Source organism: Pelmatolapia mariae, linkage group LG17 (assembly GCF_036321145.2).
Source record: "Pelmatolapia mariae isolate MD_Pm_ZW linkage group LG17, Pm_UMD_F_2, whole genome shotgun sequence".
In the NCBI taxonomy this organism is placed as follows: domain Eukaryota; kingdom Metazoa; phylum Chordata; class Actinopteri; order Cichliformes; family Cichlidae; genus Pelmatolapia; species Pelmatolapia mariae.
The window spans coordinates 23465150-23478885 of NC_086242.1; the positions used below are offsets into that span (position 1 = coordinate 23465150).

At 41.5% G+C, this 13736-nt stretch overlaps 1 protein-coding gene across 5 annotated transcripts in view; it reads left to right on the plus strand.

Annotated features, from left to right (window-relative positions):
* The window catches only part of LOC134616050 (filamin-C-like), a 55808-nt gene that overhangs the window by 31056 nt on the left and 11016 nt on the right, over positions 1–13736 (plus strand). For 3 of the 5 annotated variants that reach the window (XM_063460821.1, XM_063460825.1, XM_063460823.1), the window contains 15 exons: positions 781–1378; positions 2842–3015; positions 3966–4128; positions 4229–4389; positions 4501–4668; positions 4905–5028; positions 5108–5264; positions 7235–7424; positions 7522–7545; positions 8665–8912; positions 9937–10029; positions 10940–11039; positions 11468–11608; positions 11768–11896; positions 12089–12262. In XM_063460821.1, the coding sequence (XP_063316891.1) occupies positions 781–1378; positions 2842–3015; positions 3966–4128; positions 4229–4389; positions 4501–4668; positions 4905–5028; positions 5108–5264; positions 7235–7424; positions 7522–7545; positions 8665–8912; positions 9937–10029; positions 10940–11039; positions 11468–11608; positions 11768–11896; positions 12089–12262 (2644 nt within the window). The remainder of the gene's footprint in view (positions 1–780; positions 1379–2841; positions 3016–3965; positions 4129–4228; positions 4390–4500; positions 4669–4904; positions 5029–5107; positions 5265–7234; positions 7425–7521; positions 7546–8664; positions 8913–9936; positions 10030–10939; positions 11040–11467; positions 11609–11767; positions 11897–12088; positions 12263–13736) is intronic. The other 2 variants (XM_063460822.1, XM_063460824.1) reach the window with 1 other exon arrangement.

Sequence of the window (13736 nt, forward strand, 5' to 3'; positions counted from 1 at the left end):
TTCAAAGATTTTCAAGCAATTTATCTTTAATCACTCACTAAGTTCCTGCATGTCATTGGATAAAATAATTATTTGATCCCCAAGCAAACATGACTTAGTACTTGGTTGAGAAATCCTTGGCAGCTCTTACGACAAGGGAGGGATTTTGGCCCACTTTGGCTGTTACTTTGTTTACCTTGGCAGTATGTTTTGGGTCAATGTCATGACGGAAGACCCATCCAAGACTCACATTCAGTGTTCTGGCTGAGTTAAAGTGGTTCTCGTTGAAAGATTTTACGGTACATTGCCCCATCCATGGTGACCTTTGGGTCATACTCAGTTTTAATCTTCCTCCAATTATGGTGGGTTGAGTTGATACCAGAAAACTCGAGTTTGGTTCCACCTGTCCACAGTGCTTTCTCCCATGCCTTCTCTGAATTATTTAGATGTTCACTGGCAAACCTAAGACAGGCCTGAACATGTGTCTTCTAAGACTTTCTTGATCCCAGTAACATACAAATAATGTTCTTTCCTTGTCCTGGTAAGCCTTTTTTTTTTATTCCAGTAGTCTTTTCTTAACCTGAGTAAACTTTTTTCAAACTAAGCAAAATGAGTATACTTGTGTAAATCTTTACTTGTGTGAATGTTTTTCAGGCCTACCAGTTTAGTAATCCATGGATGTTCAGTCGATCATCTGTGCTGATTCTGCTGCAAACCTCAGACTTAAAGCTAATGTCTTCTGCTAACCAGCATTAATAAGTATTCCTTGTGTCTCCTTTGGTTTTGCCATTTACTTTCCAGGTGCGAGCCTACGGTCCAGGCCTTCAGGGTGGTGTGGTAGGCAAACCAGCCCCCTTTGCCATTGACACAAAGGGTGCTGGTACTGGTGGTCTGGGTCTGACGGTGGAGGGGCCGTGTGAGGCCAAGATTGAATGCCAGGACAATGGTGATGGATCCTGCTCTGTGTCCTACCTGCCGACTGAGCCTGGTGAATACGCCATCAACATCCTGTTTGCAGACCAGCACATCCCCGGTTCCCCCTTCAAGGCTGTGGTCCAGTCAGTGTTTGACCCCAGCAAGGTGACAGCCAGCGGCCCCGGGCTGGAGCAAGGCAAGGTCAACGAGGCTGGAACCTTCACGGTGGACTGCTCCAAAGCCGGAGAGGATGAGCTCACCATCGAGATCATCTCTGACTCTGGGGCCAAAGCTGAAGTTCACATTCAGAACAACAGTGATGGGACCTACTCCATCACATATATACCCCAGTGCCACGGCATGTACACCATCACCATTAAATATGGAGGACACATGGTGCCAAAGTTCCCCATTCGCTTGCAGGTGGACCCAGTTGTTGACACCAGCGGGGTGAAGGTCTATGGACCAGGAGTGGAACCCAGAGGTGAGCACTTAAAGATGTTTTAATGCCCAGTTAAAAGAAGGATGTCTGAGGTTTGTATACTTTAATCAAACACAAATGTAAAACAATATCTGGTCATCAAATTTGCTCATCGATTTTGTGCTCTAAACACGACAGAAAACTCAGTAGATTTTGCACACATGTGAGAAGCTGTGAAAATGTACTGATTTTATTAGCTGTGAACATGCAGGGGTGCAAAATGCTTCCACAGAACCCCCTGCAAAATTTTAGTGACGTAATTCCACTGCCATGTTTCATGTATGTGTATAAAATATGATACACGCACCTGATATAAAAACATGTCCAGAAACGCCCCTGACCCTAACAGGAAGTCTGCCACTAAAGATGCAGGGGTTTTGGCTCCTCTATGTTATGGGGTACACATTACCTTCTATTTTCCTTAATAAACCATAGGAGAGCCTTTAACTTGTTCTCAGCCCTAATTAGCCTATCCGTCTCAGTGATTAGAGTTTCCAAACTCTCTGCTGTTCTGAGGTCTGTTTTTACGACGACAGGACTGTTTCCAGTGTGATCTGGTTTAGGCTCGGCTCTCTGTGGTTGGTTCATTGGCCTCCTGGACGCCACCAGACTCCATTATCACAGTTAATAAACTCCCAACAGCACATTTAATTTGTATGTTGTTCTTTTTTTAATTATTACGTTTTTCTTTCCGTATTTCGATTGCAGTCTTTATTAAATTGAGATTAAAATAAAACCAATAAAAGAGCACTGAAGTCATAAAGTCTTATAATGAGAACAAATGGGAGAAGTTGCTGAATGCTCACATTACTAATTTAATCAATAAACAAGAGCAAAGAAGAAATGAGTGCTTGTTGCATTACTCTGATGGATTTATCCTGAAACAACCTTTGGTCCTGATCTAAGTCATGCTGTGAAAGTTTAAATATGAGGCTGGAAAGTGATAGAACGTCATACCTCTAACAGAGCCACGGCATCCAAAATGAACTTGTTGTTCTATTCAATCAGACCTGAAAGCAGCGACTGAGAAAGTTTGCTGAGCTCAGACTTTTATCCAATCAGACTTCACTGGAGTCGCCCCCTGCTGGAAATGACAGAAAATGCAGCACCAGAAGCTAAAGTCCATCTTTTGTAATAACGATGATCTGTGTTAATGATACACGTTTTCTATCATGTTTTTTTTTTTTTTTTTAATTTATGTGACTGGAACCACAAAAATATAAATTAAGTGATTATTATGGCTGATTGTTTTTAGACTGAACATGAATTCTGTAGCACTTTAAATAATCTGTTCAATATGACTGTATTCAGTGAAATATTTCAAATATTATACTTTCTTTGGATATGATTATAAGTGATGAGTCGTTGTCTGCATCTTGATAAAAAATGGGATGTTATATTTCATGGAGACGTTGACTAACTTTCTTCTCTACTTTTGTGTCTTCGTGCTGCTTTCCTCTCTGCAGGCGTCCTGAGGGAAGTAACCACTCATTTCATCGTGGACGCTCGAGCTCACTACAAGAGCGGTGGCAGCCATATCAAAACCTCGATCTCAAATCCGTCAGGTGCCAACACAGACGCCTACGTCACCGACAAGGGAGATGGGACATACAAAGTCGAGTACACACCGTACGAGGACGGTAAGCCTCAGACCTTCCTCCTGGCGCTGTGTGTTGTTTGTGAGCCTGGCTGCAGATCGTCAGCAGAGACAGAGGACGGGCAGGACGACGGTCTGCTGCTGGTTTGTGGGTGTTTTTCCACTGCAACACCTCCTAATTGTGAAATAAAATTCCATTTGGCTTTCATAAGGCTTGTTTTCCCTCGCCAGCCATGAAGGACTGTTGGCTGAACTGCAGTCAGTCTGTGTACAGAGGGGTTAGCAGCAATCAACATCCAGGGCATAATTACCATTCCAGAGCAAATATATCTGATTTAATATTTAAGTGCCTGAAGCTCAGACAAATATCTGCTGCTCAAAGCTTAACCCTGCATGTGCTACTGTTATAGTCAGTTATGGTAATGTACTGAACATCAGTTACAATGATTGGATTCTGGTCCTTTAACCTCTCAGTGAGGAGCGGGTTTGGACCAAGGGTATTTATAGCTGCAGTCTGTCGGCGCTCAGCAGATGGTTTTCCACTGATAGTGAAGTGTGACATGTTAGAGTCCATTGCATTGTGGGAAAGAAATACTCAGTCAGACTGGAATTTTAATGGAAAGTGATTCTTTGTCTGGTTTACTCCTACTCTGCCTGAGAGGTTGCTGGTTAAAAACTGAACTGTGGGGTAAAAAAATGAGTGACCATTAAATGTTCGGGTTCCTTTGAAACAACACACTCAACAGCTGAAGACGGATAAATAAATAAATGTGTAAAAAGCATTTAATTTGTATTTCTTCGTATACAAGTTTAAGAGAACAAACAAATTACAGAGCAATGAGGAGGTTACTATTCAGTGAAAAAACTATGATATCAACTTATTGTAGATACTGACATCTACACAACAGATCACTGCAGAATGGTTTCACCCACATTATCTTGACTCTATCCATTAAAATACTCAGTTTTATAATGGACTATTGTTTGCTGAAGGTTTGCATCTGATTGAAGTTCTTTTGGATGACGTCTCGGTGCCAAAGAGTCCGTTCAGGGTGTCCGTGAGCGAGGGTTGTGATCCCAGTCGAGTCCGAGCCTACGGTCCAGGTTTGGAGGAAGGGCTGGTGAACAAACCAAACCGATTCACTGTTGAGACCAGGTATCGTCATTCTGTTTTTAAATCCAGAATAGATTTTGTAGCATCCATAGATCTCTGTTTAAACATCCTAAACTTCGTTTTTGTTTCATTGGTGCCTCAGAGGTGCTGGCACTGGGGGACTTGGCCTGGCCATTGAGGGTCCATCAGAGGCAAAAATGTCATGTAAGGACAACAAAGATGGCAGCTGCAGTGTGGAGTATATCCCCTTCACGCCTGGAGAATATGATGTCAATATCACCTTTGGAGGCTTACCGATCCCAGGTGAAGGTCACTTAACCGTGTAGAGTATGGTTTGGATATAACTGACTCTGCGCTTTTCTAAGGTAAAGATATCTGCAATCAAGAGCGTCTATTACGTCACTTGTCTTTCAGGGAGTCCATTCCGGGTCCCAGTGCGAGAGCTGGTTGATCCCAGTATGGTGAGGTGTTCAGGTCCTGGCCTTGGAAGTGGAGTCCGGGCTCATGTTCCTCAGACTTTTACTGTAGACAGCAGCAAGGCAGGGGTGGCTCCCCTGTCAGTTCAGCTATATGGACCAACAGGTAAGATTACAAAGACTTATTAACCTCATAACATTGCCCAGGCCATTGGTAACCAGAAAAGCTGTTCCAGAAAAGCTGTACCACCTTATACCCGTGGGACTTCCAGTCAGACCAACTCATTATCAAGCTGGAGTTAAATCTTTCTCTAGTAGTATTGTCATGAAACTCTCCCATTAGCTTTAATCAACTGATATCACCTCATTGTGGCCTTGTCCTGTGCTCTGTTTTGTCTTCAGGTGTAGCTGAGCCACTCAACATCACAGATAATGGTGATGGTACTCACACGGTCAACTATACTCCTGCCAACGATGGCCCATATACGGTGTGCGTAAAGTATGCCGACCAGGAAGTGCCCCGGAGGTTGGTATTGAAGAGAAGCGTGTACAAGAAAGTTCTGGTCATTCAGGTTCAGATTTAACCTTTCTAACTGTCTCTTCAGTCCTTTTAAAATCAAGACGTTACCGGCTCATGATGCTAGCAAAGTTCGAGCCAGCGGTCCCGGTCTGAATGCATCTGGGGTTCCAGCCAGCCTGCCAGTGGAGTTCACCATTGATGCCAGAGATGCTGGAGAAGGACTGCTCACCGTCCAGATTCTGGTGAGTCTCCTGTCCTGAAATCATCATTGTGCTGCCCGGTCAGTGTTTGGCAGGGAGGTGTCTGTCGTGTCTTGTTGCTCTTCTGTGAACTGTTTCTGACTCACCCCGATTCAAACGCAGACCGGCGGGCTTGTTGCTGTCACTGCAGGGTCCAGACGGCTGCAGTCGCGAGGCTTCATTGTTTGTGGAAGACTGGGGCAGGAGGGTGTGGGAGACTCACATAGTAAAGAAAACCATCCCCTTCAGTATTCTTAGGAGAGGCTCTGTAAGCCCTGCACTCTCTCCCTTCACCTCCCTCCCCCTTTACCTGTCTCATGTCCACCCCCAACCCACCTGTTCTCCCCCGCTGACTGCCTCCTCATTGTGTAGCCTTTGGCTGTTTTCACCGCTCTTATATTCTGCATAAGATCTAAAGTGTGAACATTCCCTGTGTAGATCCTGTGACGCTAATAACATCCATGAAACTGATTATCAGTTTCATGGATGTTATTAAAAACTGAGACTCAAAGAAAGAAAGCTACACATGGTTAAGCTCTTATAATCAACTCCTTAATATGGAATCTTATCTGTTACACTTAAATGGAAATCTTATAATGGAAGAACTGTAAGGATAAAATAAGAGTGAGAGAACCAATTTCAGCCCTTTCCCTTAGCAGTTCACATCTGACCTGGCAGATGGTAGGATGTTAGGTAAATGTTCTTAGTTAAAGCCTTTTAAACAAAGCTCATAGTTTCCTGTGTTAGAGTCCAAGTACTTGAAATATCGCTTTGAATGTATCTTAAATCAACAACAGATTCAAAAAGATTATCTGCTGGAATGTTAGAAGCAAATTTTCATTGGCAGCACTTTGCTTGGCTTCCACCCCTCTGTGGTCTGCACGTGCACTGACTCCATTCAGTTTGTTTAACGAGTTAACAGACATATTTGATTTTGAGTTGTTAACTAACCAGAGTTTTTGGTAAACCTGCTTCCATTCAATGATCCATCCATCCACTTGTCTGACCTGTCATTGCTGCAGTGAATAGTTAGATCCTGTGAGAACACTTGTGGACGTGACAAGCCCACTGCTCTCAAACCATCAGCGGCCATCAGGTCTACGATAGTGTTCATAATGCTGTAACCGTTAATCTTTCTGATACACACTTTAGTTTTTCACATGGATATAAGCTGCAGATGCCTGCTTCCACACACCAGGGGGCGCTGCTGCACAGGGAGGTTAAATCAGATTTTTTTTTATTTTTTTTTTTGCGCCTGTTTTTACATTAAACTGCTCATCGCTGACACAGTGAAAAGTTTTAGATCCAGAAGTCTGAATTTCGTGTTGGTTGTTTGATCTCTAACATATTTATTTATCCAGAAAATCTATTTGTCTTCTTCTTCTGTGCAAGATACAGAAACCGGGTATTACCATTACTGCAATGAGAAGTATATTCTACTTTGTACAAGAGCAAGGGGAGGATGAGCAGTGCCAGAGCCCTACAGAATGACCTGCAGCAGGCTACTGGTGTGAATGTCTCCGACCAAACAATCCATTGATTGCATTTATGCATCACAATGATTTCTAAAAATCATCAAAAGAAGCTGGAAATTATCAATAGAGACCAAAACAGTTTCTGCATCAGGTTGTAAAGATGTTTATTTCTAATGTAAGGTTTTAACTTGTGAGTCTGTGGGGACTGATGCACTGCTGGAGCCTCTGCTGGACATCAGAGGAACTGCAGGTTTGGAGCTTCAGTGTTGCTTACACCCTGCAGTTCAGTTTGTTTGTGTCCACACATGAAGAAATGAGCCTCAGTCTGGTGACCAAGAAGATCTCTGCTCTCCGAAAAATAAAATTAATTTGACTTCATATTACTTTTCCCTTTTCTTACTATCGATGGCAGATGGTAGGAGACCAGTGATGGGCAGTGGGACCTATTTATGTTTTCTGTACCCCAAACATGACTAACTTCTTGTCTGTACGCTCCAGGATCCAGAGGGAAAACCCAAGAAGGCAACCATTCGAGACAACAGAGACGGGACGTACACAGTGTCCTACGTGCCGGACATGGCGGGTCGCTACACCATCACCATCAAATACGGAGGAGATGAGATCCCGTACTCACCTTACCGGATCCACGCCCTGCCCACCGGAGATGCCAGCAAGTGTCTGGTCACAGGTTAGGCTCCACCCATCAGCGCTGAAACTTAAACTTAAACTTAAACTTTATCACTGGAAGCTTAGCAGCATCACTGATTGTAGTTGTTTTCCTACAGTGTCGATCGGAGGACACGGACTCGGTGAGTGGCCTCAACTTTCTTAGACTCACTGAACGCCAACAGATAAACAGCGTTTCAGTTTTGCATAAAAAAGCAGCTGCTTATCTAACCAACCAGCAACTACACATATATACTGAATGGTGGATATTTAAAATGAACACTGATTCATTGAGTTTAATGTTTTCTCAAAATTTGGTTCTGCATTGTGACTGGAAACCAGCTCATTTTTTGGGGGGGTAGTTTCCTTTAAAAGGTATAAAGATACCATTCCTAGTAGTAAAGGTCACCTCAGAAGTTATTATTTTTAATAATAACAATATAAAATTAGCTGGAAGCTGTTATATATGGAAGGAATAATAAAATAAGAAGCTAAATATGCAGTGATTTCTGTTCTCAGAGGCCAGAAGATGGGCTGGGAGTTTCTCTGAGCTTTCAGAATGAGTGATGGGAAATGTCATTCGCTAAGCAATGGCAAAAATAAATCCCAGTACGCGCTGGGAACTGGACATCTGTCAGTGCAGCTTGAAGCTACTTAAAGATGTTTTGGTGGGTAGGGTGGAGAATTAAAAATGCTTGGAGGTCACTGGATAAACTCTGTGGCCTCCAGATGAGACCAAAACTATCTGTGGCATTTCTGCACTCATATTTCCTGTCATCTATATTTGACATATGTGTAACTACCCACAATTACTGTCACTGTATTTGTCCAGTCAGTCTGTCTGGAAAACAGAAGGAAATCCAAGATTTATTATAAGTATGTTTTGCACTTTAAACCCACCCAAACAAAATAAAACACACTCAGTGCAAACTGAAATAAATGACAAAAACTTTAATTTATTGTTTTATTTAAGGGTTTCTATTGTGCAATAAACACATTGATAATAAACACAATAGAGATTAACAACCCACACTCTAACAGCTCATTGAGCAGCACTCACTCTGAGGCTGGGTACACCACAGTTATCAGAACCTTTTTCATATAATCAGTGCTCACGATCACTCTTAGAGCTTCCCCTAAACAACTCAGCATCATTCTAAACATTTAACCTGTCTGGTATTAGTGTATGCTTTCTTTCATTAACATTAATAACTTCTGAAATCACTGCTTTGACTCTGTTGGTTCCACAAACGTCTTGTCAGGTTCAGGAATTGGACCAACCATCCAGATCGGAGAGGAAACAGTCATCACCGTGGATGCAAAGGCTGCAGGGAAAGGTAAAGTCACCTGTAAGGTGTCAACACCGGACGGAGCGGAGCTGGATGTGGACGTAGTGGAGAACGCAGATGGGACGTTCGATATTTATTACACGGCTCCAGAGCCAGGGAAGTACGTCATCACCATCCGCTTTGGAGGGGAACACATTCCCAACAGCCCCTTCCATGTCGTGGTGAGTCACCACCCTGAAAACACCATAATTTGGGCTTGGCTGATTTCAGTTTGGGACTGAGTTGGGGTCAGGTGGTTAGGTTAGCTTTGTTTTGCTTTGAGTGGTTCTGGCCTGTTATAGTTGGTTTTATGGGGTTGGATTTGGGGTAGTTTAGTTGGGGTTTAGTTTAGGTTGGGTTAGGATTTTTTTTTTTTGGTTCAGAGTGGTTTTGTTTGAAATTTGTTGGCATGAGTTTGGTTTGGTTTTGGTCTGGTTTTTGTTTAGGGTTACATAGTTAGGTTTGATTTGGGATGGTTTGAACTGGTTTGGGGCAGTTTGGTGTTTGTTGGGGTTGGTTTGGGGATAGTTTAAGTTGGGGTTTTTGGATTGGGTTTTGTTTGGTTTGAAGGTCAGTCCTTCCAAGTCTTCTTCATGTAAATACCAAAGTAGTTTTACGCCTCCAACTATCTCAACCCATCTGAATCTATCAGATTTGGAGCCACTGGAGATCGATTAGCTAATGGCTCATTTATTTAACACTCTGTATAACTGTTTGTCTTTCACAACTGATCTTGGGATTTTTTTCATGAATATTAGTTGTCACTATGAAAAAACAAATATTTAAATTATTTAGTTGACCCCCAAACAAAACAAACTCCTTGAATAAAACTGTGAAACTGTGAATTCTTTATAGCATTGACACAATGGAGAAATCTCCAGTTTAAGGAAAATAAATGTATTATTATTTATTATTTTGTTCATCTTTTTTGTTTTTTTTATTTTTGCGGCTGTTTTTGTATTTTTTTGTATCTTATGTATGTATTTGTTTTATGTCTCCTTTTTGATTTAATTTTAAGTTGCAGTCTATTTTATCCTTAATTTTTCTGTGACTGTTTGTTTTATTTTTGTTTATTTGTTGTATTGTTCCATATTTTAATTATGTTTCAGATTTATTTCCTGAAACTGTGGAAAATTGTTGCGTTTTTCGGTGTGTTTGTTTCTGGTTTGCTTGTGTTTGTAATGCCTGCACCTTGTTCCTCGTCAGGCAAGTGATACCATCCCAATAATAGAGGAACCATGTGACAAGCTTCAGTTACAGCAGCCCTACTCTCCCTATGCGGCCTTCTCCCCTCAATGGGTATCAGCATTACCTCCACACCTGCTGTTTATCTGCCGCTGCGTCTCCTCTTCATAAAAACCGTCATCTGTTCCTCGCTTTGCCCTCCATCACTGCAGCGTTTCCTGTCCCACAGTCGATACCGACCCACATTCACTTATTGATTGATCTCTGGCTCAGCATGAGGCTGCATGTTTAATCTGCATGATCATCATCTCCTGCTGGGAGGGCAGCTGGGGGCTACTCTTATTAACACTACCCTCTGATTTTTACCCTCTGACTGGCTGATATCAGAGACAATTCAGCGTGTCAACTTTTCTTCAACATCTGGAGAGCAGCTGATCCAGATGTTCTGACAATGTGATGATTTTAGAGAAATAGTTTCAAGACAGATTTGATTTTTTTTGTATTTTTTCAGAGAATTGTGTATTTTCTTAAAATTATAATTTATTTTATTTTTATACTTTTATAATTTTTTCATATTATTTTTTAGTATGACATTATTTTAATTTTTAAATTTTGTTTTATTGCTTTATTCTATTTTTCATTAAATGTATTTAATTATCATTTTTTGAGCGGCTTTATGGTTTCGTTATAGCTTTCAGAGCTGTTGTCTCTATTTCATTTTGCTTCTTTATATCAAAATGCTTAGATAGGTTAATATTTCTTATATTAACCTATATAATATTATTTTCTTATTATCTCAGAGACTGTGCAGCAGTCATTTGTTCCAGTTCAGTTCTGATCGTTAGAAGCTCCCTTCCTTTCCCTGCTCTTAAACCAGTGTTACCTAAACTGGACCAGTCAGATGTCTCTGTCAGCCTCTCTGCAGCCCTGCTGTGCTTCCTCTGCCTCTCCCCTCTCTCTGGATGAAATCCCAGAGTTCCTAGTATGGTGCCACTAACGCCCCTCCCCTCTTGCTCTGGTTCAGGCCACCGATGATCCCATCAGCCCTGTGGACGGGCTGGAGCCGATGCTCCGTCCCTTCAGTCTGGTCATTCCCTTTACGGTGCAGAAAGGAGAGATCACAGGTAGGGCGTCTTTATTTCTAATGGTAGTGTTTATGCAGAAGCTGCGTTCATGTTAATTTTGTTTTGTTTTGTTTTTTGGGGCATTTTAGCCATTATTGGACAGAGACAGTGTAGACAGACAGGAAAGCGGGTCAGACTCCAATCTGCTCTCTTCTGTGTGGCCATGCCGCACATGGTCGCCTGCTCATGTTCAGTTGGCACCCCAGTAAATGCTGTTTCTTAGCTTTGACATATCATTTCTAACCAGGTGACTTTGCATCAAAGGATGCACTTGAAGCATTACTAGAGGCTGATAACTTACATAGTATTTTAATCTAATTTAAAAAATCTAATGAATTTTAACCTTTTGGTTATTGTGATTAGAATGGTTTCAGTCTAAACATGAAATTAGTCAGAATAACTGAACTTGTGTGTGTTTTATCCTCCAGGTGAAGTCCACATGCCTTCTGGCCGAACGGCCCGACCTCACATCACCGACAACAAGGACGGGACAGTTACTGTGAAGTACTCGCCGACTGAACGAGGCCTCCATGAGATGGACATCAAATACGATGGCAACCACATCCCAGGTGATCCCTCCTCAGTGAATATGTGTTCTGTTTCTGAGGCTCACATTCTTTCGTCTTCAGCAGTGTTATCAGCAAACAGACTGACTTTCAACCTTTAATGTGAAAATCATTAAACATCACATTAACACACAGGTTCTCTGTGTGCTCTCTCTGTTACAGGAAGTCCACTCCAGTTCTATGTTGATGCTATTAACAGTGGTCATGTGACAGCATACGGTCCCGGCCTGAGCCACGGCACCATGAACCGACCAGCCACTTTCACTATAGTTACAAAAGATGCTGGAGAAGGTATCCCTCATATGTACACTAGTAGATATAAGAGCTGTTTAAAGTGTGAGCCCAGTTCTTCTCGGGCACATAGACTGTGTTTATGACTGTATCTTTTATCTGAAATATGAAATGTGCATTTAATCAGAAGAAGAAGACACCATGTGAAACTGAAGATAAGAAAGGCAGTAAGTGTTCCCACTCTTTCTACAGGAGGTTTGTCTCTGGCGGTTGAAGGTCCATCCAAAGCAGAGATCAGCTGTAAAGACAACAAGGACGGGACGTGCACAGTGTCCTACCTGCCCACCGCACCTGGAGACTACAACATCATTGTCAAGTTTGATGACAAACACATCCCTGGCAGCCCCTTCACCGCCAAGATTACTGGTAAAAAATTCTCTCTCCTCGGGAAAGTCGGGCTTTTATCCAGACAGTTCCGTTTTAAGCAACACTTTTTAAATGATTGTTCATCAAAAAGCAGCTATGAGGTTGTGCATTTTTCAGATGATTTTAACAAAAGATGTAATTTGAATTTAATGTGTAATTTTTCAGAACTACCTCCAAAAATGTAGAAAATCTTCTTTTAGGAAAACTAACATGCGTAGCTTGAATATCTTCACAATAAACACCTTTCAGTACCTTCAAAACACATTAATTATGAAGCACGTGCAGAAAAAGATAGATATTAACTGTGTACTTGGTCACATGTGGATTGCCTTTAGTTGATTTCTAACTCTGTACGCAGACAACACTCTGCTCTATCTTCCTGTGGGACACCAAATATACAAAACCCTTTCCAATCAAAGCAGATATAAATGATCAGATTTTTCTTCAGCTAAATTCAGAAAATAAATTATCCAACATTTTTATCTTCAGTATTCATCAGTCATTTACTCCTGTATAAAGTTTCACTTTAACACCTTTAAAATGTTCTGGAAAGTTTCTCTTTGTTTTGTCAAACCATGACGTGGCATGTGTTCTTCTTTTGGTTGTCTAACTTCTTGTAATCATCCTTCCTTGTCATTATAATATTTCCTAATTACATTATTTAACCTCTTGACCTTCACTGACTCATTGTTAACCTGTCTGTGTCACGATCTGGGAGGCAGATCATCAGGAGATGCAGGATGTGGACCCAAACGCAAGCACTGACAATGGCGTAGCTGTGAGAAAGTTTATTAATAACGAAAGGGGAAAATACAAACCAAAGCAGGGTATCGCAGGGAACTACACTAACAAAACCTGAACTGGGAAGAGCTACGAAATAATAATACAAGAAATAAAAACCTGTGACTAGAAACCTGAAAACATGGAGAGACACCTGGAGAAATACAGGGGAAGACACGCAGACAAACCAGCAACTAACAGAGGGAAACACAAGGCTTAAATAGACAGACAGATAACGAGGGAATGAGACACAGAAGGAGAACACAGCTGGGAGTAATCAGACATGACAAGACCAAGGGGAAGCAAAACTCAATACATTGACATAGGACGCAGACTTTCAAAGTAAAACAGGAAACATAACAGACACGGACTTAACAAGGTGAGGCAGCAACCATGGAACACAGAAACCAAAAGACTAGAAAAGATAAACAATGACAAAATCAAAGTTCAATAGTAATACAGAAAACACTGGGTCACAGACCCAGGACAGTGACAGTCTAGGTTTTTATTTAATTGTTCCTCCAAGTCTTGGCCATCAAGGAACAGAAAAAGTATCTATATATGAATTATATCTATCATTATATCTATATTTACACATAGATTATTCCTGTCTTTTTTCTTTTTTCTGTGGTACGTGTATACAAGTGCTGAGGCAGAGTGGGGGTAATGATGAATATCATGAATCAGTAGAGTG